Raw genomic sequence first — 27247 nt, 5'->3', positions numbered from 1 at the left:
AACTAGAGGGCCTTAGATGGTCCATCCTAAACTCTGTAGTTCCCTCTGGAGGACAGAGGTGACCACAGTTCAGCTTTTAAAGGTCTGAAAAAGACCTTTTTTCTTCCAGAGTAGTATTTTTCAACAGTACAGTCTCTCCCATTAGCAGTATGATGACTGAAGAGTCATTGGTCCCCAAGAATTAGTGTCTGCTACAAAATCAGGTATTGTACCTGTTCAGGCAAGGCGCAGCTTGTGCCCAAATGGTAACTTCGGCAGTAATACTTTTCCAGTGTTGGTTCCTTAGTTCTGTCTTTGGCAAAAGCCATCTATTTGCATTACTTGTGTGAGAGGCAATGAGCCTTGTTTACCTTGCACAGGGGGAAACAGCTAGTAGGAGATAATACTAGTTATACTTGAGGCAAGCACATTTAATTTTCAATATGCTTACCTTGTTCACAATGTCTTCTGGTTTTCTCTTGTATATCACATGCCAGAAACAGGCACACCTGTTCAAGAAACAGCTGCTGGCACGTGTGATGTTAGAAGAAAATGATCAGATGAAATCTGTTTCCTATGCAATGCAGCAGAATGTTTATTAAACTTTATTTGTATAGCTATGAACACTTCAAAATAAAATTGGTATGCCTCTGAGGTGTGACCTGCATAGCATTTTAGTTTCATTTCCTTTACATCTGATAGGAATTTTATCAGAACACTTGAAAGCTACACCTTAAGGAACAAATTCTTACTGCACACAGAAGTTTATAGAATAATACAGTATTATTTTCCAGTCAGCGGTGAGGTAAAGCACTGCTTGACAAAATGCCAAACTTGCAAGAAAAACTTCTGTACTTTCCTTTGCTGATAAAATAATTTCTTTTAAAACTCATCTTTCATTAGATCTGATAACAGCATTAGTTATCAGTAACAAAGTGCTTTAAAAAAGTAAATAAAAAAAACAACCCTGATCAATAGTAATAACACTGATCAATAACAACACTAATCAGTAAAATTTTGTATCATCAAGGGACAATGGGACACAGAGAATGCTCTATCATTTCCTCAAGTTTCTAATCTCAGGAATAAGTTTTCTACACTTCAGCTGTTGGTTCTTAAATAAAATTAACATTTCCAAACATCCTGGTTTTGCTATTCTCAGTATTCTTGCCTTGTTTTCCTAATTAAAACCTCAAGCATCAAAATACTTCACCACATTATTTTCCTGTGTTTCTGAGGTTTTTTGTATTGATTGTTAGGTTTTGGTCTTGTTTGTTATGTAGGAAAGTAAATAAATGCATTAACAATTCAATACATAACCATCATCTGCCATCTCAACAGCTCTGTGAGGAAAGTTAGTATCACCTTAAGAGGCAGCGAAACTCAGACAACTAAAATTCTCATCACTAATCTCTGTGCCACTGGTGAAAACAAGGGTTCCACATTTTTTCAGTCTTAAATTCTACCATATATTCTTTCTAAATGAAATTAACCTTTAATTATTACTTACACTGTTTCATAATGGTAAACACATGGTTAAATATTACAGTTCCTTCTTACAAAGATATTAAAAAAAATGAGTTCAAGTAGAATAATAGCTCTTCAAAATGCTCTCATTATGTTGTTTGTCCATTTTACTAAGGTCCTTTCAAGTTAGTTTATATTAAAGTGCTTAGTGGTCAATTATTTTCACTCACCTGAATTCAGAAGTTATGTAAATTACTTCAGAGGCATCAGATGCCAAATACGAGCAGCTTATGTCCATAAAGGCCGTATCTCTTTTTGCTGCAGTCATCCAGGAGCTTCACTATTATTTTCAAGATTTGACTGCTAAAGCATAGAACTGACTAGTGCAAATGCTTAGGCACCATTTTGATTAAAATGCATACATTCTTCTTCTGTGCAATACAATGGCATATATAAGCTTATTCCATCAGTAGGCATTCCAGAGAACCTTAGAAAGGTGAGTGTCCACAAAACATTTGGCAAAAGAACAAAACAAAGGATCCCATATCCTGTTTTACAGCATAGTACAATCAATAACAATTGCTTAACCTTTTCTTTGGAGAGTATACTTAAAACCAACAGAGCTAAAGCATTAGTTCTGTTGATACTCGGCCTACCTCCGGAATTCTACTTCAAGTAGTGTAAGGCTTGAGCAGTGTAGACCTAGCAGCAATAGCTAATATGTTGCTTCATCCATATTGTCATCACTGCCAGCACCGAAGTCATCTCCATCTTCAAAATATGAAGAAATGTAGTCATTTTCCTAAACAAAACAAAACAAAAATCTATCACTGTATTTGTGGAGGAGACAATTTATGAAGGAAACATGCTTTAAACTGCACCTACGTTTTGAAACAGTAATAGGAGCTTTCCCTTCCTTATTTTCTGGGAAAGAAGGAAAATATTGTCATGAAGTTCTATTATCTATGAAAAGAAGAGGCATCACTTTTTCAATGATGAAAATTAATGATTGCATGTATTGGTTCTGGCAGGACACATTCCTGCTTAAGAGATCTTTTTTCAAAGCTCTTTGGTAGTAACAAGCCTAAAACACCCACTTAAATGAACTACAACACATTGTAGCGCAACAAGAAAAACTAATGCAGTACAACAGCCCCTCAGTGTCAGAAAAGCTAGGGACGCTTCTTTGGTTGGCAGCCAAAACACTACCCAATGAGTACAATCTGACTTTGTGTAAATAGGAAAACTAACTTCCTACCTCTTCATGCTCCTCTTCATCATATTCCTCTGGTTCTTCTGCTTCGTCATCATCTTCACCTTCTTTGTCTTTCGTTTTGTCTTTCTCATCTTCAGATTTTTCTTCTTCATCGTCCTTCTTCTCCAGCTCCTGTCACAAGGCAATCTCCTTTACACGGTAATCCCGTGTTAAAGCAACAGCATATCCTCCATGCTACTAAAGCATTATGCTGCATTTAACGGCAAGACAACTCACATAACGATACTGTGCAAATGTTTTTTGTCAATATTTAAAATATGATGTGAAGCATGACAACTTCATAAGGGCTTTATTTGATCAAGCATTAGCCATCAAACTTGAAGTCCAAAAGTATGTCTTGTGTAATAAACTGAGATGATTATTTCTCTCTACCATCCACTGTTGGAATTCCTGACAGGTAGATATGTCATACTTGATAGAGCAATACCACATACTGTATATAATAATGTACCTGCAGTGAACTGATGGATCACCCACAAAAATACAACACTGTTTCACCTTTTAACTTCCCATTCCCACATGGTGGGTAGTTGCCTCCAAACCTGAGGTCACTTTCCTCCTAAGTTTATCTTTGTGTATGTTTCTTCCCTCTCAACTTATTAAACTGCTTAATTTGCAACACCAGCAGACTGGCAAAACAGCAATAGATTAAAAAGCTCTGGCACCAATTTCTCCTCCAATAAGCTCTACTAGTAGTTTTGCTGTTCACAGTGAGACTACATCACTACTTAGTTAAGAACAATTGGTCGTTGTGTTCAAACAGGAGCAAAGAAAACAGTTTCCCCACAGCCAGGCTCTATCATTATCTTCTTCCTTGTGCTAGCACATTGCAGAACAGTTGTCTGTCAGAGTCACAAGACAAGGCTAGAAAAAAGGCCATTTGTGGCAAAAAAACATACAAAAGGTTTAATTTTCCTTCAGCAATTTCTAATGTACAATTTAGGAAGAGTAGGCACATCTTACCTCAATTTTTTTCAACACATCCAGATTACTTTTAGGCTCAGAGCTTTTTGCCTTTTTTGGTTTTGCACCTGCTGAAATAAAATACATCAGTGTTTTTATTTTTAATATGGAAGAACATATGGTTTTACTTGCTCTTAAGAGCTTATATCTTGAGTATGCCATGGAAACACAATATTTTCTGTATTAAAATTACCTTAGACTTTGAGCTACATCATTCATGGAGGCGTAAATGTTTGACTTATGTAAGTGATGCCTACAGGGTCTGAAATTCACTTTGAACAGACAGTTAACCAAAGGTTTGGTCAAAGTATGACATGCAGCTTCACAAAATACTTTTCACCTACATGCTCAAAATATGTTAAGAAACTAGAACAAAATCTGAGTTTTTGGTTTTTATCATCTTGAAAGATAAAACTTCACTAGTGTTACTAATTTATGCAGCACATTAATGACAGCTGGGTGTGTCAGATAGCTAAAAAAAGGCAGACAGCAGTTTATTATCTCCAACACAGCAGGTGTGGTTACTGCAGCTACGTGGCTTTTGGACAAGTGGCTCTTGTCTAATGAGTCCACAGGGCATATTTCCACCTGCTCCCTTGACTCACAAACATCATCCTTATCAAGTTACTCTCTACAATCAAACCCCATTATGCTACTTAACTATTTGGTGGAGTGAAGGTCAAAAATAGCATTCATGCAGCCCAGGAAGAGCTACCTGAATTGCAGCACCCTAAACTAAGATGAGCAGGAGTGCAATTTCACCAGTAGATGAGGAGAAACAAAAACGTTCCAGAGAGACACAGATGTTGCAGCATTTAGAGAACTTTGTGAGCCATCCCGTTTCCACAACATAACTGTCTTTTGTCTCTCCTGCTATATTCGGCACAACCACATAAAACTTACAACACAGGGCTGTACCTAACACGGATTAGCTCTTCTCAGCAGGGTAAAACTGCCTGCGTAAAGTGCAATATTGGTGTAGCTACATGGCTGCAGATGGACAAGGCAGCTTCACACAAGCTAGCTTAAGTAACTTATATCTTTTTTATGCTAGACTGTACTAAGTGGTATCAGAAAGAAAAATTTATTCAATGATGGAGGGGATATCCTTTCTGGAGCAGAGAGTGTCCCAATATGGTTATACATTTTATCTGGCCTAATACCTAAGGAAGCAGAACACTAAGAGCTGTTAAGAAGACAACCATATTTTGTCAAAAGCATTTGTCATAAATAACATTTTCATTTCAGTGCTTAGCCTAGGTTTGTGATATAGGGTAGACTATGTGACTAAAGCACTGCACAGAGCTGAAGGAAGTCAAGCGGCTCTGTAATAACATATGAACAGCGTCAAAGCAAACACATCCAGAATGAAGCAGGCTTTCAATGAAAGTAAGTGGAAAGTGAGATTCACAATTACCATGTTTGCAGAAACCCCTGCAGACTTTGAGAGATAATGCCTATAGAACAGCCTGGAAATGAAAACAAACATGCAAGATCTTTCCTTAAATGCTGGGCCTCTCCGGAGCTTATAAAATTAGAGACACTGACCCATCGTCAGTAGAACTTGAAGCACAATAGCCCTTTAGATCCATGTAGATTAGAGGTGCAATGGAATACAATCTAATCTTTTCAAATACCTGTTCTCACAGTGTTTGGGCTTAAATGCATACATCTGATTGCTATATACATATGCATATAGCTGACCTACAAGAGCTGGACCTAGTCAATGTTGGGGCTTTTTTTGGCAGGCAGTGCTGGTATTTAGGACACTGTGTTCCACAGCCCAGGTTAAGTGTGGGGGAGATGTGGAATTCCACCCCAAGTTTTGTCACTAGGAGGGCAGGTGGTCAGGTCTTGGGTTAAAACATTCACGGAAAACAGGAAGGAGGAGGGAGAGGTGTGTAAAAATGCAGCCATCCCTGTAGATTTAACTGCGTAGGGATTCCCAAAACACTCCTGCAATCTGCAAAGGGAGAGTGGTGGGAAGTGTGTTTCAGTTTTGGTGCAGATTCTCTAAACTGCCTCGCCTTTGCCCTGCCCAGTTAAAAAGCATCACTAAGATGGCTGTTGTCAAAATACAACAAAGATACATACCGGAAGGGCTAATGTTTCACTGATCAGCTATTTACAAACCTGAGTCATAAGACTTTTGTGGGGCCTCTGTGTCATCAGGATTGCCCCAAAACCTCCTACATCCACAATTTTTGCTTTTAGAAAAATGTATTTTTTTAAAAATAAAATCAAATTCTGAGATCAGCTGATCTTTGTTATTAAAACTAAGTAAGAAAATATACTTTTAAGAGCAAATAGAGAAACTGGGACAAAAGGAAGGAAAAATTCTGCACAGTGAGCAGTGATTCTTTCTTGTTTATAATAATCAAATTATTGTAACAAGAAATAATAAATTTAATTGGATCTTGGGGAGGTAATAATTGCATCTAGGCTCATAAAAGCCAATGCAGTTTGTTCTTTGCTTTGTTTTTGTTTTTTTGTTTTTTTTTAAGGAAAAAAATGAGGTATGTACTCATTTATTCTTTAGAGATTTTGCAAATAAGTCTTTAATTTTCAGTTGAATCTTGCAGTCTACCTTTAGTACCGTGCTTCTCTATTACACTCTTAAAAGGAACAAAGCTTTCAGCTGAGCCAGTATCCATGACTACTGCACATTGCCTTTTCTTTTTCTATTTTATCCTTGAACTGAAAAATGATACATGAAGGACTTTGACAAAGAGAACAATAAAGTAAACGACTATACATAGACAGATACAGGAGGCCAAGTGTCATTTCACATCAACAGAGCAACAGACTTCTACAGAGAACCGAAAATAACAATCATGCATACTAGGAGACACTTTTAAAAACAAATACACATATGATACTGTGTAATAAAAAAAGTTTTTTTTCCTGTAAGAACAACCAATACCAGCTCTAACTGCTGTTGAAGAATCTGGTTCACAACTCTGCAGAAGAAAGCTGAAAATAAAGAAAAAAATAAACCCATGGAAAATAGAAAAAAAAACTACATTAAATCACACATAAAAGGCTTGAAAAATGCAAAATTCAACCAAATCATGAATAAGATAATTGAGAAACCCAAGGCAAAAGGAAATCTGAAGAGCTAGCTATTCATTGAATAGAAGGGTGAGTGTTGATTAAAGATATAAGCTTTCAAAACAAAAAGTTTTGCATTTTTTTTAATCTTTCACTGTTACATATCTCATATGTTAATATGGTACATCAGGGAAGGAAGCAGGAAAGGAAGATAAATATGCTCCAGTAAGTTAAAACATCCTACAGAAGCAAGGCAAAAGCCACAAAGACAGGCAGACTAGTAAATTATTTACAAAAAGTCTGCCTAAAGCCCTAATTATTCAGACTAATTAACATTTCCACCATTTATTTTCCCTAACTAGCTGCAGTATTTCTTCTATCACTGAACTAGTATGTACTGAACACTCCTTAAAAATATATAACCTACCTTTCTTGGTCTTCTTCCTTGGCTTCATCTCTCTTGGGAGTCTTCTCCAATCTGTACAGAAAATAGCTTTAATATATATGAATGATGATTTAGAGCAGTAATCCTCCTCCTGCCACCCACCAAGGAAAGGCAGGAGCCTCTGTTGTGCTTGATTCTACTTCCTCAGAGTTTTACCACACAACAGTTTTACTGAATTCTAGATGCACTTTAAATTGAGGAACTAGAGTGAGGAATGGCATTTCACCCACTTAACAACAATTACAACAATTGACTTTTTTTTTTGACAAAACAATACTTGGCCTCGATCTGAAAACACTGAAAGCAAGGACTACATGACTTGCTAAGGATTTGCATACTTTTTTATTGCTTGAAAAATAATGAATCAAACATTTAAAAGAACAAAACACTTCACAGGTTAATAAAGAATTAGCCTTTGATAATCTCAGATATTACCTGGGGTCCACACTGCATGCTTCTTTTCACTGTACTTTTTACTGTACCTCTCAATTGCTATAGAGAAGGATACAAAGAGTTATCAAATTCAGTTAATTAAAAAGGCAATCCAGAAACTGTCCTTGTATTTTTCTATAACTAAACATACTGTGTATTTTTTTATCCCACATTGAATACTTCCTTGGGCTGTTGTTGAACAGTTTAATGCCACTGCTTTGAGCAGTTCTTATGCTAATTCACAGGATTAATAATTTGCTAAGTACTTACAAGACCTGGATTTTATATCCCCCCAAAAAAGCAAACCCACCAAATATTGCTTTGCATTTTTGGGGTATCTCATTTCAATCAACACACTTCTATCAACACATTCCTCCCCATTCCCCTCCCCCAAACAAACAAACAAGTAAGCAAACCAAACACAAAACTCGAAAACTGTTATCATTTATACTTCTATCCTTGGAAAGTATAAAAACAGAAAATGCAGATATAGTCAGGGAAACAATGCTTAAACATGAAATGCATGCCAACTTTACTACTCCTCAACAGTTTCACAAACCTTTGCTACAAAACAACCCAGTGACATTTATCACCACAGTGCTAATCAAAAAGAGTTATCTAGAATTCCCGGGTCTCAGAAAGCCACGTCTCAGACTGATCAGCTCCCAAGACTTTAAGGACTTCTGCAATGGCAAAATTTCACAGCGTAACTGATATGTGTCCAAAGCAGCAGCAACATATTTTAGTTCACTTAACCTCTTTCCAGGCATAAGAACTAAACTGAGAAGCGCATTGTAAATAATGAAATAGTTATATAGTGAAAGTACATCCAAAAAAAACTTCCTTGTACAATCTCCAGTGACAAAAGCAATATCAAAACTTAAGAGTTTTTAAATCGGTTCCGTTTTTTCTTACCAAAGTACCATGCCCAACAGCAAAATTCACTCGATGCAAAGTTACTGATTCTGATTGCACTAATAACTCATTAACCAAACATGGATAATTTTTGTGAGTATTGCACAAAAAATGGTAACAAAGAGAGACTGTGACCTTTATAGTCACTTCTAACATACCCACCAGAGAGAAGGAAGGGGAAGAAAGACATCAAAAATCAAGCTCCGTTTCAAACTTAGTTATGCTAAGAGGACAAGCGGAAGACCTACTTAAAACTGTGCAACACAAAGCTTGCATTTATATTGAGTGTCTCAAGAGGCATTTAATGCAGGTGGCCTTCACAGATGCTGTAGGAAACTGTCGGCACAGAAAGGGAAAGAAACTAGTAGTTTTGAGTTCAGCTCAAGGCAATTCAGGGAAGAACTATTTGCTGATGTCAACAGTAAAAAAATATGTCTAACTGGCTCTCGCCACTCACAGTTAATGAATTAATTACAAACCACTGCCAAGGTGACAATCACCCAGTCACAGCATATTGACCTACAGGAAAAATATGAACGATTCATAGCTTATGAAGTGAGGAAAACAGAAAACTTACTCTAGAATTTGCCTGCTACTCACTCAAAGTGAGTGTTGAAATGAATGATGAAAATCTGCTCTGTATGGCACACTAATGCATCAGAATTCCCAGGTAGTATTAGATGTGGCTTTCATTTACTACCTGATTAATGAAAGAAAGATAGCTAGCTATGTCCTAACTAATTAAAATGTTTCCCTTCTCACACTTCAAAGGACCATTTGGCTCACAGATGCTGTGCTGAGGATTTAGAACAATCCATTTGTTCTTGTAGCAAAGCCAATTTGAGAAGTTCTTGCACACAGTCCCCCCGCTTGACACATGTTTTGATGAAATAAAGGGGAGAAAATGGTTGTAAACCAGAAAACAGAAAAGATCAGTTAAAAGTAATCTACCTGCAGGTGAAGAAAGGGATTTTCTTAAAGCCAGGCCACTTCTGCCACATAAGGCAGGCCCAGAGACAACTGCATACTGTGACTGAGATGAAAGCAAGCTTTTTAAACTCCAGAGTACCACTGACGTAATTATACCCCACCCCTCAGATTAGGCACTTTTGTACAACTAAAGGTCCAGAAAAAGTTACCTCAACTTACCAATTTACCCTTAAGGAGATGATGAGAACATGGGAAGCATTATTTGAGTCTATCAAGTGGCTGTCTGCCCGCTTTCCCTGCAACTGCCAGTTTTTGTAGAAAAACAGTCTTCAAAGCTGGAAGTTCTTTTAAGAAACACACTCAGCAACAGAGAGAGATCACTCCAACTCAGAAAGAAGGCTGCAGAAACAAAGGCGATTTTGAGGTGAACACCAAGAACGATCACGTGAGGTGAAGTTGGAAAGGAGAGAGAACATGTTCCCATAAAGTGACTGGTTCCTTGGAAATAACCCTGACCCACTCTCAGGCAGAGCCATTTCCTTTTTTGTGCCTTGAACGGAAACAGCAAACTTCAAGCCTGACAAAGATCAAGAGCATGGCAAGCCTCTGCTGAGACAAGAATCCAAAGAGACTGAAATTTGTTTACTCAGAAGATGAAAGAGGAGATGTGATAAAAGAGCCATTTGAAACTCTTCTACCACCACAAAGGGATGTAGAAATGAAGATCAGATCCGTTCTCCTTGCCTCATAACCAAGGTTTTACCTGGCCACAGCGTCAGCGTCCAACCTGGGCTGTAAGCTTGTCCTGCTTGACAGCTGCCAGCTGCTCCTGCTGCAAGTTGGAGGAAATACTCTGCTTTTTGTGAGCCACAATGTCTGTTCAGCAGCGTATTTGCCGCTTACACTGCAGAGTGCTGCTCCATTTTAAACGGTGCTTTACAACAAGTGGACAATCAATAAGGTGTGTTAATCAGTGTTACATTCAAAGCCTAATAAAAAAATGCACGCAGTCTCAAAAACCTCTAGAATTCACCACTACACCATGAACAAAAATTACTAAAAATTCAGAGGGGATTGGACTATGTACCTGCATTGTATCAGCATCATGAATATTCAGTCAGAAAATATTTGGATGGATTTATGCTGGAAATACAACCTCATGTTTTTGAGTTCAAGTCAGCTCCCATTATCCAAAATCAGCACAAGATAGCAAGGAAAAGATTATGCAGTGTTTTGCCACTTTGGATTTCTGAAACATTTTTATAAAGCTTTTTAGTGACTGCCTGTTGCACTGACTGGGACTGACACATGTAGCATTTCCTAAAATGTTGTATTTCTTATTTATACTATTCAGAACAAGCACTCAGGAGGATGATAGCACTTGGCAAAAATCACAAACAATAAGAAGTACTCCTCACAGTAATAACCTCATGTGACTGCTAGATTTACAGCAACCCCACAGCAAGGTAAACAGACATTAAAACCTTCCTACACTGCTCCCCTTCTTTCCCAGTAGCTCAGTTTTCTGCATGTCAAGTACAGCAGAGCGTTTATGGTTATCAAACAATAACAAAGCTGTTATTTTTTAATTACATGTAAGCAAAAGACATTCTTAGGTTAAGGAGAATATGATCAAGCTTTGACTTTTCACCTAGCTCTGCTTCTGATGTAAACCTTAGTAAATCACTCAGCTCTATCTTCATATTTCAGGTGTTTTGCCATTAATAGTTACTGATCCTTCCTTAATTGAGTTAAGTGGAGAGGGGAGGGGAGTGGAAACTAGTACCTTTTAGAATGTCAAGCTTGATTATTTTAAGTATGTCTTTACAGAATTAAAATGCAAGCTAAATTTCAACAATGGTATTTACTATGTATTTATTTGCTCCAATCAATGCAAAAATTTCAGGGTATTCTAACATGCAGAAATATCTATTTTGCTTGTATTTGTTAGCATATAATTGAAAGGACTGCATATAGTTGGTATAAGAGTTTCTTAGTGTATATCAAATGGCATAGATATTTGATACCTCTTTTTTCACACAGTAGTTGCTTTCCAGTTACAGCACTTGTAGGTGTAACCTACAACTACAGTAAAAGCAGAAAAATTACCTGTTATCTTCAGCTGCCAATTTTTATTCCTCATTATCAGTACAAAACACATCTTCCACACATGCATTTCACTACATCATCCTTCACGGAATAATATCTACTGAAGATACAAATAAAAATAAAAAGCACACAAACAAACCTTCACAATCTTCTTCTACTGCCAAAAAATAAGGCATTCTTTTCATAGTTCCTCTAAGATCTTGTTTTAAGGCCAACATGTAATCTTCATCTTCTCCTGTTTTCAGAGGCACTGGCTTATTGTCTGTACTCTGTACAAATTATGTTTATTATTTATGAGGTCTTAATATCCATCGAACATACAGGAACACTAATAAAAGCTCCAATAAACACAGCTAATCATGGAAGAGTGCAACTATGCATTATGCTACTTCACAAGTATTTTGCATTCTGACATGCATGACTATGTTTACAACTGAACCTTGCTGTGTCTTTCTGCAAAAATGTATAAAGAAATCAAGAAAAGACAATTATTAAAATGGTGAATTAGTCATTCAGAGTCACATTAAGCTCTTAATTGCTAAAAGCAGTCTTTCATACCAGTCTGGCTTACTCAGAAACCATTGTTTCTCTGTTCAGGGTAGCACTGGTCTTAACCTTTTTCTGAACAGTGTTTTAACTACATTAAGTATGATTACTCTGAATAACATGGACACCCTTTCCGTGACTATTGTCACAGACACAAGCTGTGTTGTCATACAACCAGGTAGCGCGAGGCCCTCACACAATTTAGTTCCTGTCAATTGAATTCAAATTAATTGTTAAAGTTTGATTTATTTTTTTCTAACTATGAATCTTGAAAATGGGAAAGATAAATAAGTGAAAACAGTTTTTAAAATATACAGAAAACCAGAGCCAGAGACAGAATTACAGAATGGATGTTGGTGCGCAATCAATATCTGAGCAGTCGGTTGCAGAGCACAAAGTGCCCTCACAAGTCCCAAAGCTGGATCATGAAAGGAGTTTACTGCTTCCAACTGTATTTGCTAGCTGCCCAACACTTCATATCACTAATGTTGCTGATGGTAAGCTGATGCTCCTTAATTAGGTTTCTAATTGCATTTACAAGAAATTTGTAAAAACTCACAATGTGCCTATTAGAAATATGCAATGGCAACAATTCACTGCTTAAAATAATTTCACTCCAAGTCAGTCAACATCTGTAATACATTTTTGGTTACTGCCCAATCACTAAACGTAACTCCGGAAATTTTTATTTATCCTCGTTATGGGTTAACTGTGATTTTTTTTGAATGGCACTAGAAGTTTAACTTAGTTCTAAAAATTTTTTCACAGGAGGAAGAAAGCATCTTTAACTTTTTCACTGTATACATTAGATATACCAGGGCTAGTAATTCTCCTACAAGGCTGCTCCACCACCGACTGTAGCTGCAGAAGCTGTAGTTCACACAGAATTCAGTGTCCTCCTTCTATCAAGCACAGTGCAACATTCACATTAGGAATAGTTACAAATGGCTTTGTACCAATGAAATCATGCAACCTAATTGTAAAAGTGGACTAAGAGGATATATAACATCTGGTTCGGTAAGTTAAAACCATGGATGAAGTAATTATCCAGAGAAATCTCAGCACAGCACCAATTACATGCCAAACTTGCAAGTTCTGTCTGCATTGTAACACGTGAGATTGAGAAAAAAAAATCATGCACCTGGATCAAATCCTGACATAACTGGGAAGTTCTCTTATATAACACTTCAATGTTGTAAGACTATTTTTCCACCTCAAAATTGTTGAAGCTTCCCTGCACAGCAAAACACGGTCAGAAAGTGCTCTTTCTTCCCCGTAAGTTTTTAAATACATCCCAAAGTCAAATCTCAGCTCAGTTTCCTTAATTACATAAAATATCTTTCAGTTATATGCAAATTATTTTCAAATGTTGGCTTCTGAGGTACAAGATGATCATATCTTATGTTTGCATCAACAGTAAATTTCTAAAATCAGCAAATCTATTCACAGCTTCAAAAACAAGCATAGCTTCATTTCAAACCAATTCAGATATCCAGTTTTTCTGTTATTCATGATGAGGACTTAATGAACGAACACCTTGCAAGCTATCTAGTTAAATATGGGATACAAGAGTTGGCAAAAGGACAGGAAGTGATAATAAAAACCCACACAACTATTTATATTAAATAGTTCAGAACTGTCCTGAAGTGTTTAGGGTTGTTCATATATTTAATTACATTACTCAAACATAAGAGTGAATACACTGTACCTGAATACAGAGAGTGCTCTCTCAGAGACCTGCTGTACTTACAGGGAATGGCGGTGGAGGCTGACAGACGACATCGGGTAAAGCTGCACCTTTAGAAAAGCCAATAGCCCCAATGTCGAAGGTAAAGGCAGCACGTCCTCTTCCTCGACCTGACCCGGCCATCCGCAACTACTGAAAACATTACTGAGTTTTAAAGATTTATTTTTACTACATATATCAAATGCATGCATATACTACCTGTAAAATAAATGTCCAACAAAGATTGCAATGATGTTAAAACCACTCTCAAAGATAATTTTAAATTGCAAGCCATTTTTAATGCCCACCTTCGGATCTTCCACATACTGTAAATTTGGTACATGCCTAAAAATCAAATGCATTCCCTCATTTCTGCCAGCCTGAAATGACCTCCTAACCTAGGAATTTTAAACTTCCTTCTTCTAAACCTGAGATACTCTGAGTTGAGTTCAATCGGAGTAGAAGAACCAGAAACAAGATAAGGAGAAAAAAAAAAAACAAAACAAAAACACACAAAAAACCCACAAACAAACCAACCAAAATCGTTCAAGGACCCTGAACTTTTGGTGAACACATTTTGCAGTTTCTTAATTATTCTTCAAAATGCAGATTGTGTTTTTCACTTGTGGCTTCTTTGTCCCTTCATTTTTTATTTTTTTTTTTCTTTATATTTATAAATAGTTTTGGGTACTGATAAAGAGACAAAAGCAAAAAGGCTCAAAGTAAACACATCAAAGGACTCCAGGATGTCTACAAGCTAACTGTGGATAAAAGGAGGTTGTTTCTCGCTAAAATATTTCACTAAGGATAAAGAAAAACAACCTACGAAACTACACTTTCAGTAACATCTCACCGCCTTCACTGTTAGGCCACTCTTCATCTCAAGACTGTATGACCCATGCGTCAGCAAGCAAAGCAAGATGTGTGAAACACATTTTTTGCAGAGGAAGATGTCAAAAAATGGGACCCAAGAGAAGGCCGGCTGATGCAATGTGCTTCTGTGCACTCCCCAAATCACATAAAATTACATTCAAGGTCCCAGCCCAGAAATCTCATATTCTGTTTGACAATAATTGCAAGGTTATGGTATTGCACCCTGCTTGGAAAGGATGTGTGTGCTGCAGACTTACCGCTATACCTGAATCATCACATCTATTCCCACCATTAGTGTGCGGGTGGGATAATTAGTTCAAACAGGAAATAAAAAGCAGCACAATACCTACACTTGTCTAAAGTAACACAGAATTCAGAGGAGAATTATTATAAAGGAGCAAAGAAATGCATTCTTGAGATTACAATCTTTTATGATTCCACTACATTGAAGCAACAGCCTTTCTATTAAATGCCAGAGAGAAACGGGTTGATGCAAGTATTTTCCTACTTATTGTCTTCAACACAAATAAGCTCTGCTTGGATAAAACAAAATCACATTACATATTGCCACATCACTCATCAGCACAGAAAACTGTCTAAAAATAAGCAGGGAGACCTGAATAAATCATTTTAAGAAAGACAACAAAGCAAAAGCTAAGCCTGACTATTAAATTAACTGGAAATAAACAAACAAACTAAAGTAAACTAAACTAAGAAAAAAAAAAGAAAAAAAAAAAAGAAAAAGAAAACTCATTTGAAAACAAGATTAAAAAAAACAAGATGAAAAGCAAGATGTGAGTCTGGCAGAATGAAGAAAGATAAAAGATACTGTAAAGCCCCAAACATGAGCAATTATTTTATCTAGATGTGAAAAAAGGGAACTAAAACTAGAAGGAAAAAAGTTAGGGAGATGTCCAGCTAGGAAGGAGAGACACATTATTTGCATTAAATATAGTTAATATAAATCTCCATATTATAAATGCTGCTTCAATATTTACTCTCAGTAAGATTCTCTTGAAATAGCACATTAGTCTGATGAGCAGCAACAAGATTTCAAATTAGTGGTGTTTCAACTCCACGGTTTTACTGAAACTCATTATTTTTTCAAGCATACTGGCTTAGAAGGTTTATGTCTACTGACATCAGAAAGTGAGAGATGACCAGAGAAATCACGAAGGAGAAGTTGAGTTGTACAACTAAGTCACCAGACATGACAAAGTTGCCAGGACAACTAGTGTTTTAGCTGCCACAAGGGATGCCCAATAGAGCAGCTGGATGCATTTTTGTGTTTATGGATAGTTTCTGCGCCATTTACAGTACAAATGTGATGGTGAATTTCAGAATTTAGCTTTTACAATTCTTTTGAAACTACATACGCTGTTGCTCAGGCAGTCAGTCAGGCAAAGGCTGCAGCAGTCTTGGGGATGGAACCGCCTGTGGAAATGTGGTCCCTGCTGGCTGCACTGGAGGTGAGACAGTGATCGGTGTGAGGAGGTTCTTGTGTGTCTCTTCCTCAGAAAACTCTTGATTGTGTTCAGATCCTTGATTTTCAGACGCAGGTGAAATCAGTGGAAGGGAAGAGCAGATAAAGGACTGAAATTTAAAATCACACAATCAGAGAATCATTTTGGTTGGAAAAGACCCTCGAGATCATCGAGTCCAACCATTAGTTTAACATTGGCACTGAACCATGTCCCTAAGAACCTCATCTCGATCTGTTCAACCCCTCTTGGGATGGTGACTCCACCATTGCCCTGGGCAGCCTGTTCCAATGCCCCACAGCCCTTTCTGGGCAGAAATTCACAGAATCACAGAATGTCAGGGATTGGAAGGGACCTTAAAACATCACCTAGTCCAATACCCCTGCTGGAGCAGGAACACACAGATGAGGCTACACAGGAAGATGTCCAGGCAGGTCTTGAATGCCTCCAGAGTAGGAGACTCCACAACCTCCTTGGGCAGCTTGGTCCAGTGTCTGTTACACTCATTGAAAAGAAGTTTCTTCTCAAATTTAAGTGCAACGTCTTGTGTTCCAGTTTGAACCCACTACCCCCTTTTCCTACCATTGGCTGTCACTGAGAAGAGCCTGGCTCCATCTTCATGACACCCTTTACATATTTATAACCCTTAATAAGGTCATACCTCAGCCTCCTATTCTTCAAACTAAAGAGCCCCAACTCCCTCAGCCTTTCCTCATAAGGGAGATGCTCCACTCCCTTAATCATCTTTGTTGCCCTGCGCTGGACTCTCTCCAGCAGTTCCCTGTCCTGCTGGAACTGTGGGGCCCAGAACTGGACACAATATTCCAGGTGTGGTCTCACCAGGGCAGAGTAGATGGCAAGGAGAACCCAAGATCCAACCTCAACCTCCCCTGGTGCAACCTGAGGCCGTTTTCTCTGGTCCTATCATTTGTAACTTGGGAAATGAGGCCAATACCCCTCCATGTTCCAACCTCCCTTCAGGCCGTTCAGAGATCAGAAGGTCTCTCCTCAGCTCCTGTTCTTCAGGCTGAACCCCCCAGGTCCTTCAGCCGCTCCCATCACAGTTGTGCTCCAGCCCCTTCCCCAGCACTGAGATTTTGTGTTTATTTTGATGCCCGCCGTGGTCAAACATCCCCTGGGCTCCTCCCTCTCCCCTCTAGCTGCACCGCCACCCCCGCCCTGAGCTGCCAACACCCCGGAGGGTCCCCCTGCTCTGCTCCCCACTCTTTACTCCCTGCTCAGTAGACAGATCCCGGCGGCCTGCCTGGCACCGCCCAGCCCTGTCACGACAGAGAATGGGGGCTTCATTCCCACCCCCAAACCCACCCTCTCACGAAGCGGCTGAGACCCCCTGGTCCCCTCAAGGCTTCCTCACCTGCCCTTCAGGGGTCCCTCCCCTCAGGGCTCCTTTCAGGGATCCCTCCCTTCAGGGGTCCCTCCCCTCAGGGGTCCACACACCGACCCCTCAGGGCTCCTTCACCTGCCCTTCAGGACGCCCCTCAGGTATCCTTCCCTGCAGAGGTCCCCTATTCCCCCCAGGGCTCCCTCACCCATCACTCAGGGCTCCCTTACCCACCCTTCAGGATGCCCCTCAGGTACCCTGAGGTTATAGGTCCTCACCTATAGGTCCCCTATTCCCCCCAGGGCTCCCTCACCCAGCCCTCACGGCTCCTTTCAAGGATCCCTCTCCCGCACCTCAGGGCACCTGTCAGCGATCCCCACCCCGCTCAGGGCTCCCTCACCTGCCCTCAGGGCTCCTTCACCTTCCCTTCAGGATGCCCCTTATGTATCCTGAGGCTATAGGTCCTGACCTATAGGTTCCCTATTCCCCTCAGGGCTCCCTCACCCAGCCCTTAGGGCTCGCCTCAGAGCTCCTTAACCCGCCCCTCAGAGATCCCCTCCCCTTGGGGCTCCCTCACCCACCTCTCAGGGTCCATCACCCACCCCTCAGGGCTCCCCTCATAGCTCCCTCACCTGCCCCTCAGGGCTTCTTTCAGGGTTCCCTCACCCAGCCCTCAGGGATCCCACTCCTCAGGGGTCCCCTCACCCACCTCTCAGGGCTCCTTCACCCGCCCTTCAGGACGTCCCTCAGGTACTCTGAGGTTATAGGTCCTGACCTATAGGTCCCCTATTCCCCCCAGGGCTCCCTCACCCAGCCCCCAGGGCTGCCCTCAGAGCTCCCTCACCCGCCCCTCAGAGATCCCCGCTTTCACGACTCACTCACCCGCCCCTCAGGGCTCCCCTCAAAGCTCCTTCACCCGCCCCTCAGGGCTCCCCTCAAAGTTCCCTCACCCGCCCCTCAAGGCTCCCCTCAGCGCTCCCTCACCCGCCCTCAGGGCTCCCCTCAAAGTTCCCTCACCTGTCCCTCAGTGATCCCCCCTTCAGCGCTCCCTCACCCGCCCTCAGGGCTCCCTCGCTCGCCGTCCCCCCCGCAGCTGCCGCAGTGGGCCGGGCCTATGTCCGCCCCGCCCGCCGCGGCGCCGTGCAGCGGGTGGGCGGCTCGTCGTCTCCGGAGTGGCAGCCCGGGCCATGTCTGCGCTGGAGTGGTTCGCTCACAAGCCCCTGGGCGACGGCATTTTCTGGATCCAAGAGCGTTTCTACGAATCGAGCAACCGGGCCAACATCTGGCTGGTGCGGGGCTCGCAGCGGGACGTGGTGATCGACGCGGGGCTGGGGCTGCGCAGCCTCCCCGACTACCTGCGGGCCGCCGGGCTGCTGGCGCCGGCCGACGGGGCCGGACCGCGGCCGCTCATGGCCGTGGCCACCCACGTCCACTTCGACCACTCAGGCGGGCTGCAGCACTTCGAGGAGGTGGCGGTGCACAGTGCCGAGGCGGCGGCGCTGCTGCGGGGCGATAACTACGAGGCCGTCACTTGGCTGTCGGACCGGGAGGTGTCGCGACAGCCGCGACCCGGCTGGCGGGCGCGACAGTTCCGCGTCCCGCCCGTGCGGCCCACCCGGCTGCTGCAGGAGGGTAAGGGCGGCCCGGGCTGTGCTCCACACTGAAATTACTGTTTGTGTGAATGCCTGGGCTGAAGCGATTTAAAATATATGTATATATATAATTGTTTTGAGTTCTGTGTCGCGGAGTAACGCCTTGCCTCTGTTTTCGTGTGGCTTTACGGGTCTCCTTTTAAACGGTGTTTTTTCACTTCGTAGCAGAAGTTAAAGGGTGGATGTCTGACAGGCAGATGACACCTTTTGCAGAGGACTTGTTTTCTTCTTGGCTGTTTTAGATGTGAGAGGACAGGCTGAGAGAATTGGGGTGTTGAGCCTGCAGAAGAGAAGGCTCCGGGGAGACCTTGTTGCAGCCTTTCCATACTTAAAAGGGGCTGATAATAAAGTTGGGGACACACCTTTTAGCAGAGGCTGTTGTGATAGTGTTGCCCCAAAAATCAGGGTTCTTTTACGCGGTGTGCAAAAAGCAGAACAGCACACAGAGTGGGGATATTTATTTCATGTGTGTGCTAGGTGGTACCTCCCCAAAGCTAGCACACTGGCTATCACACAGTTAACTCTTGCCCACGATGTATAAATGTTATCAGCACTTTTCACGGGGCTCCTTTTAACGGTGTTTTTTCACTTATATTCACTTCTGCAACCCACTTTTTGTAATCTACAAGCCATCCCCAATGTGGTGGCTCAATTCTTAGAAAGTTTGATGTTATGTTTAGCCTTTAAGGATTTATATTGTGTAGAAAAACTTGCTATACATTCATAAGTAAAGTGCGACTTCCTTTAAGAACACAACAGGAAGACAAATGAGAAACTTGGGGTTTTAGTGACCAATAAATCCTGCAAGAGAAACTGTAAAAATGGATAGGAGAAGAACATCCTGCCACAAAAAGAATTAACAAGCAGGATGATTGCCAAGAAGTATTGAATCAGCAGTAACTAGGGGAAGGGTAAAGATGGTAGGGGGTCGCAAGATGGGACAAAACAGATATATAGTGAGTTAAATTCTGTTTTCTGCCAGTTTTGGAAGTATTGACAGGGACTGAGAAACACGTAAAAATGCCCTGGGCTTGTCTGATCTGTTTCCCTGTTGATACAGGATTTTTTTGTTTTTCCTTAGAATCGCTCAGCAGTACTTTGAGTGACTGACTAATATAGCACCCTGGGTTTAGCCTTGGGCTTCTAACAGTGTGTCGTCATGTCAGTCAGTTCTGGCATCTGGTGACCTGTATTATTTATAAACTATCAAGGCATAGCGATGTAAAGAACAAAGCAATTTATTGAAATATGTACTGCCAAGAATTAGGATTTTGTTTTACAGAATGTACATAAACGTAACTTTTACAGAAGTGGCTTGTTACAGGTAAAAAAATTCCACTTAGTCTCTCATAGGCAACAATGGCTGGGTTATTTTGGCAACAAATAGCCTAATTGTTCAGTAGGGTGTAGCAGAAGTTAAAGGGTGGATGTCTGACAGGCAGATGACACCTTTTGCAGGGGACTTGTTTTCTTCTTGGCTGTTTTAGATGTGAGAGGACAGGCTGAGAGAATTGGGGTGTTGAGCCTGCAGAAGAGAAGGCTCCGGGGAGACCTTGTTGCAGCCTTTCCATACTTAAAAGGGGCTGATAATAAAGTTGGGGACAGACTTTTTAGCAGAGGCTGTTGTGATAGTGTTGCCCCAAAAATCAGGGTTCTTTTACCCGGTGTGCAAAAAGCAGAACAGCACACAGAGTGGGGATATTTATTTCATGTGTGTGCAGAGGTGGGTGCTAGGTGATACCTCCCCAAAGCTAGCACACTGGCTATCACACAGTTAACATTTATACATCCTGGGCAAGAGTTATCAGCACTTTTCACGGTTACACTTGGTCAACCTCATTCCTGTTGGTTCTGATTATACCCGTCCCCAGGGTGCAGCATGTTTTAAATTTACGGCGCAAGCTGAGCAAATCCAGTGGTATAGAAATACCACCAGCTCATGATGGAGCGGGGTTTCCTTGAGTCTCCACCTCAGGGTCTGTTTCCTTCTCTCTTTGTTCCAGACAGCTCTGCTGTCTCCTCTGATTGAACTTGCTCAAAGGCCTGTGTTGTGAAATACTTGTCTTTTTAACTTTTCATCAATAGGACAAGGGGTGATGGTTTAAACTAAAGGAGGGAGATTCAGACTGGACATGAGGAAGAAATAGTTGTTCCTAAGGGTGGTGAGAGCCTGTCCCAGGTTGGCCAGAGAGGTGGTGGATGAACCATCCCTGGAGACATCCCAGGTCAGGCTGGACGGGGCTCTGAGCACCCTGAGCTGGTGAAGATGTCCCTGCTCATGGCAGGGGGGGCACTGGGGGAGCTGGGAAGGTCCCTTCCAACCCAGACTATTCTATGGTCCCACATAGGTGCTTGGAAAAGCAGAACTGAACTGACTGAAGATTTCAGAGATCTGATCTGGCATTTAACTGGCGTCTCATTTCCGTGTGTGGGCCATTGCTGTGGGGTGAGGATACCCAGTAATGCTGAAAATACAGAATGGGGCAGGGGCAATATTCTGCTACAGTCCAAAGCTGCAGCTTTTACTTAAACATTGTTTGCTTAATTTGTTTAGGTTTTGCATTACCTTAACCTTACCAGGTCTTTCAAGCTTCTTTCATTTTGGCCCTTCTAGCTAAAATAGCATTTACTTGTAGTGTGCCTTATAATTTAGTGTTTTCCTAGTCACTTGTGTCTTGTAAGACTCACAGTTCCCTTCACCTGTCTCTTCAGCTTCATAATTTTAAGAATTTTTCTTAAATTCTGTACATGTCTTCTTTATTTTTTTTATGCCGTACTCTGTATCTTTATATTCTTTTCAGTGCCAGAGCAGTTTGACACCCACTGAAACACTTTCCTCCGTTAAGTTCACTATCTCCACTGTAGTTTCATTCACCATTCATTGCACAATCTTCTCAATAGTCAGGTCTGTTTCTTTCTCCTGCCAAGGCTTCCCAACACTTCCCTGAAAGAGAATTTGGCTCAAAATTCTCTTTGGTAATTTTGGAACTACCTGCTTCTCCAAATGTAGGGATCCATATCTCTGTTAGGTGCAACATGGTCAGATGTTAGTTTTTTTTGTGACTTCCAGATGCTCTTTTGGCATTTCCTGTAATCGTTTTCAGGTGGATACCAAAGGTCCTGTCACAAGAGGTCTGCCTTCCAAGAGTTAAATTGCTTTAGGCTTGCTGACTCTTGACTAAACTTATGGCATGCCTGTCTCTGGCCTGAGATCTCTAACTTTCAGATTTATAATACAGTAGAGGTTTGGTTAAGTTTTTTCTTGTTCTCCTTGGAACTTGAAACGCAAGTACCACTGTACAATGGTGCTGGGTGCTGTTTCTTTTAGAACTGTTTCATATAGTTGTTAAGCAAGTACTTCTGAGAAGGTTGCTTATACGTTGGTCATCTTTCCCTATAAAGCCCTGAAGTTCACATATTTACCACCTGCAAATAGATGGTTTATAATTAAGCTGGAATTACAGTTTAAAATCAACAGCAGGCTTACTTGGCCTGTTCTCCATCCCTAGACTGACTTTCCGCAGGAAGTACCAGGTCAGTGGCCAGTACAGTGAAAAGGCAACCCCATTCCAGCTGGCAAAAATGACCAAATGTTAAGAAAGTTCTGGGTTTGTATTTCTGATTGAATGAGATGAAGAAACTGTGTGGAGGCCAGTCTTGGTTCTCCTCCGTGTTCTGTCATTTTGCCTTTCAAAACGAACGGCAGTGGAATTCTATGTGAATTGAGGGTAAAATTATAATAAATTGTGAAACACTCACTTGGTAAACTTTCAAAGGAGACCCAACTTAGATGTGTTCTGTTTGTTTCCTGTTTTATTTTCTCTGTCACATTTCTTTACACATTGTTTAGTTTGTTAGGGTGGGAATAGATCCAGTTACTAGAGCCCAAGCCTGTGTTAACTATCATTGGAAAATACCCTAATGTCAAGTGTATCTTTCAGATGCATTCACCAAGAAAGTGAACATCCCACTCCCATTGTCGTGCATATATAGCATGTATAAACTCTCACAGTATGGGTAGGTCATATTCTTTGTGGTGTTTAACATACATGATAAATGCATATGTTTTCCTGTAACACATTTGTTTGCAGGGGATGTGATCAGCCTTGGAGACCGACAGCTTACCGTCATGCACATGCCTGGTCACTCCAGAGGCAGCATTTGCTTGCACGACAAAGACCGGAAGATTTTGTTCAGCGGAGACGTGGTGTACGATGGATCCATGATTGACTGGCTTCCCTACAGCAGAATAAGCGACTACGTTGCAAGCTGCCGGCGCCTCATGGAGTTGGTGGACAGAGGCCTCGTGGAGAAGGTACTGCCAGGGCACTTCAACATATTTGGGGCAGAAAGGCTGTATTGGTTAGCTTCCAACTACATTTCACAAGCTGGAGTTTGTCACAAGGTTTCTACTTGTGCCATGAAATCCATTGCAAGCATAGTGCTTCACCTTACAAATTCCAGAGGCACTTCTTAGTGACCACATTTTGGGTGATCTGTTCCCTGCTGAAAACCCAAATGGCTTGTGAAAGCGTTGATGCAAGCAAAAGCGGTACTTGTTTGTCAAGAGCTGGCAAATTGATGCAGATGAGCTGCAGAAATTTTCACCTATTTTTGCCTACTTTATTCCTATTTTTGTAAAAAATATGTAAGCTAGTAGCTTCAGCTGAAGCTACCATTTTTCTTGCTTATTTTTCAGGGCATGTTTGCACATGTGTTGTGGTGGAAATATATTGGTTTATTTTTGTTATGATTCTGAGAGATGCATATATGCCCAAATGAGAGCTTTTACATTCGTGCCTGAAACCTTGTTAATGTAGCACTAGGTTTGTGACTCTTCACTCCACTCCTGCTCAGGTTTTGGCCTAAGACAGCTCGTGCTAAGCCCAGGTGTGTGCTGGGAGCAGCACCATTAGGTCAAAGCAAGAACAGCACCTGTGCAGGACTTGGTGGGCAGAAAGAGGTGAGGGACATTCTGCAGCCATTGTCACCTGCTGCAGCCATCATCACCTGCATCTTTGCAAGGTAGCTGTGTGGCAGTTTCTTTACAATCTACTAATATATGGAAATGCTATCGAACAAACTTCCAAGCTGGAAGATAACATGTACATCAGCTTACCAAAAAGGTTTTGATTTGCATTGAGCAGCAGACTGAATGTTGAGGAGTTTGTGCCTGACGGGAACAAGAATGAGCCCTCTCACCGTCAGCTGGGGAAGTGTTCTTATGGGCATGAGAGTTAGAAATTAAGAGAATGTGTGCACTAATTAATTAAAGTGTTGGAGTAGTCTGTACAAGGCAGACTGAGCCCTTGCTTGATGTGTTTGGTGTTTTTGCTGAGCTCGTTAAATAAATTTTATTTACAGAGCACGTTCTCTAAATTTGGGAGAACCAGGCTACCTAAAGGTTTTACTTGTGTTTAAGACTATTTTTATGTGACTGGATGATAAGTTGGTTGTTAATGGTCTGTGGTAGTGGGAGGATGGAGGTTTTAACATTACTTTGTCCTGCTGCAGCTGCTGGATTAAACAGCCGATGCATGTGTTCCCGCAAAGTGAATGTAACTTGAACTGCTTACCGTTTGTCTATGAAGTGTTTGGTGTGTATGGTTTTTATGAAAAGTGCATTGCATTTGGCTCTGTTTCAAAAAAAAGTTGAATACATTGAGAAATGCTAAATGATGTTGTAACTTGCTTATGAAAGTTGAACGTGTGATATTTAAAAGCTGTTGAAATGGTGAAAGTTTGTGTAATTATTCTAACAGTATTTATAGATAACCTTTTAAAAGGACACTGTCTGATGTTATTTTTGTATATAGACATACATACTTTCCTAAAAAGAGTGCCAATGTTTTCACAAATTTTAGTAGAGTTTAACTGCATTTGTTTGGCTTTCACCTTATGGGGAAGCTTTTTTCCCCCCTCTTATCATACACAACAAAAAGGGAGTCCAAAATATGGGCTCTTTCTAAGGAGTAGGGTAGTGGAATTGGTAGCCTTCTTCACAGGTGTAAATTCTGGAGAAAAAAAACATCTCTGTCTACAGATTACAGAAGAGAATATCTTATGTAATGCTTTTCTCCTTTCACAGCTCACTGCACTCCTGCCTTTAGTATCTTGAGTATATTCCTCACCACGATTTGTCCTGATAAGTTGTGATGTGCCTAGTTCTTGTTTGCGCTAGCTGGAGAAAAACGTTAAGTGGGCAGGAGAGGTGTAGCAGTGCAGCACTTGAAAGACTTGTTATCACTCGGATTGTAGTCTCTCTTTTGGAGGAATCCAAGTATATCTGTATTACATTGGGAGTGTTTGATCAGTGGGTCGACTTCTGTCATAAACAAACCTAGGAGCTTTTTGTCTTGGCCTCAGTTGGCCAAGAGGAAGAAACACAGAAGTTTAGCCTGGAAATCCAAAAAAGCCCTCCAGTGAACAAACTCCAGGGTGTGATTTTCCTTTTCAGCCTGCTGACGCATGCTGCTGTTTCTTTTTCTTATTTACGTAGCAGTCCAGACACTGTTCTCAATAGCCAGAGGTTCACAACGGGCAATCACAGATCTGAGGTGGCAAGCAGGTAAAGTCTGAATGGTTCAAGAAATACATAGCATTGAATCTTACACCAGTTGTCCAAGTGAAGAGGTGGTTACCTAACAGTAATTGATTGGACTCCTTCAAATTAGCCACCTGTGGTGTCATACCAGTGGTAATCTTGCTCTACGCTTTTACGAAGGCTGTGGGAGCGCTGGTGATAACCACATGCAGCAGTGTGGACAGAGAGACCTCATCTGTCTCAAAGCCTGCTGGTACGTAGGCCAGTTACTAAAATTTTGCAATTGTTTGTTAGGAGAGTGAGATCGCATCGAATTAGCATTTTGTGTCATACCACTATCAGTTTGTTTAATCCAATATTATAAGCCCTTTAGCCAGATTGTACTGGATTGTGAAAACAGAGCTCCTAAGGAGAAGACTCACAGGCCAATTCATAAGGAAAGATATCCTCCATCACTTGTGTTTAAATCTATGCTCAGTATCAGCTACAAAATCCTTAAATACCCAGATCTCCATCAAAATGCCCTATTAAGCCATGCTTAAGTCTGTTAAGTGTATGTAGATAACAGCAATTGCCTGTTTGGCGTTTTTTTGTTTGTTTTGGTTTGGTTTTTTGCCTTCACCAAAACCTAAGGAATAACTTCGTAGTTCAGAAGTAAGCTTTACATGAACATTGCCCAAAACAGGGCTTGTTAGTCAACTGCTGCTACAGTCCAGTTGGAAGTAGTTTTTGAGGGTCTCTAAATTATTTTTATATTATAAGAAATTCACTACTAAGTAAGTATAAAGAACTGTCTCTATTTTTGTTAAGAATTACCAAGTTTTAGTCATAAGAGTTTGGCAGTGTCCCTTTAACACTTCTTGGGTTAAATATTTAATTGTAAGTTTAAATATTGCAACATCTTGAGCATTTAGTACTGTGTTGATTGATCTGTAAAATCTAAATGTGTGTTAATGCAATTTTCACTAGACTGGGGATATGACAAAAAAGTCAGATGGGGAGTTTTGCTCTGTAACCTGTCAAGACTTTTGTGATGTTAAACAACATTTACACATAAAAAATAATTTTATCATAGATAATAATAAAAAAGTTATAATGCTATGCAGTCCAGTCGTAATTTTTTAAGATACTTTTTCATTCATTAAGCACTTTTTCATTCTAAATGGAGTGTAAAATCTTTAGAGGTGGCTAGCAGTGAAGAAGGTGTAATGCACCTATTTATTTAAAGATGAAGATATGCTTCCTTCCAGACAACTGGACTTCAGGGCTGTGTGGATGTTCAGTTAATACAATGCATTTGTCTTTCTCCCAGGGTTTCCAGTGTCACGGTGCAGTTTTCAAGTCAATCTCTTTGCATACTAGCACAAATCTTATTTGCAAAACTCATTTACCTTGTTTAATTTTGAATTTTATGGGATGATGAGGACAGCACTTGAAGGCAAATATAGATAGAAAGAAGATAATTTTATGAGAGGAATGAATGAATCGTGAAGTAATTGTGAGGGAAATGCAGCAA

At 40.8% G+C, this 27247-nt stretch overlaps 2 protein-coding genes across 4 annotated transcripts; one reads left to right on the top strand and one right to left on the bottom strand.

The window, feature by feature from the left end:
* Positions 1-549: 549 nt before the first annotated feature.
* POLR3G (RNA polymerase III subunit G) lies at positions 550-18729 on the bottom strand. Of its 3 annotated transcripts, none has more exons than XM_021291093.2 (9): positions 18590-18729; positions 16089-16305; positions 13864-13992; positions 11707-11836; positions 7617-7673; positions 7164-7214; positions 3686-3756; positions 2705-2833; positions 550-2248 (listed from the first exon to the last, which is right to left on the bottom strand). In XM_021291093.2, the coding sequence occupies exons 3-9, from the start codon at positions 13981-13983 to the stop codon at positions 2162-2164; spliced, it is 645 nt and encodes a 214-aa protein (XP_021146768.1). In that variant the 5' UTR covers positions 13984-13992; positions 16089-16305; positions 18590-18729; the 3' UTR covers positions 550-2161. The 3 variants fall into 3 exon arrangements, with proteins under 3 accessions (XP_021146768.1, XP_021146767.1, XP_021146770.1); XM_021291092.2 differs by having other exon boundaries at positions 18553-18666; XM_021291095.2 differs by having other exon boundaries at positions 13864-13989; positions 18553-18666.
* On the top strand, positions 18654-26836 carry MBLAC2 (metallo-beta-lactamase domain containing 2). Its single transcript, XM_065046527.1, has 2 exons — positions 18654-19167; positions 23279-26836. The coding sequence occupies exons 1-2, from the start codon at positions 18723-18725 to the stop codon at positions 23662-23664; spliced, it is 831 nt and encodes a 276-aa protein (XP_064902599.1). The 5' UTR covers positions 18654-18722; the 3' UTR covers positions 23665-26836.
* Positions 26837-27247: the final 411 nt, after the last annotated feature.

This window comes from Columba livia, chromosome Z, assembly GCF_036013475.1.
Source record: "Columba livia isolate bColLiv1 breed racing homer chromosome Z, bColLiv1.pat.W.v2, whole genome shotgun sequence".
NCBI lineage: Eukaryota > Metazoa > Chordata > Aves > Columbiformes > Columbidae > Columba > Columba livia.
Note: the sequence above shows the minus strand (reverse complement) of the source record. Positions and strands in the feature narration are given on the sequence as shown.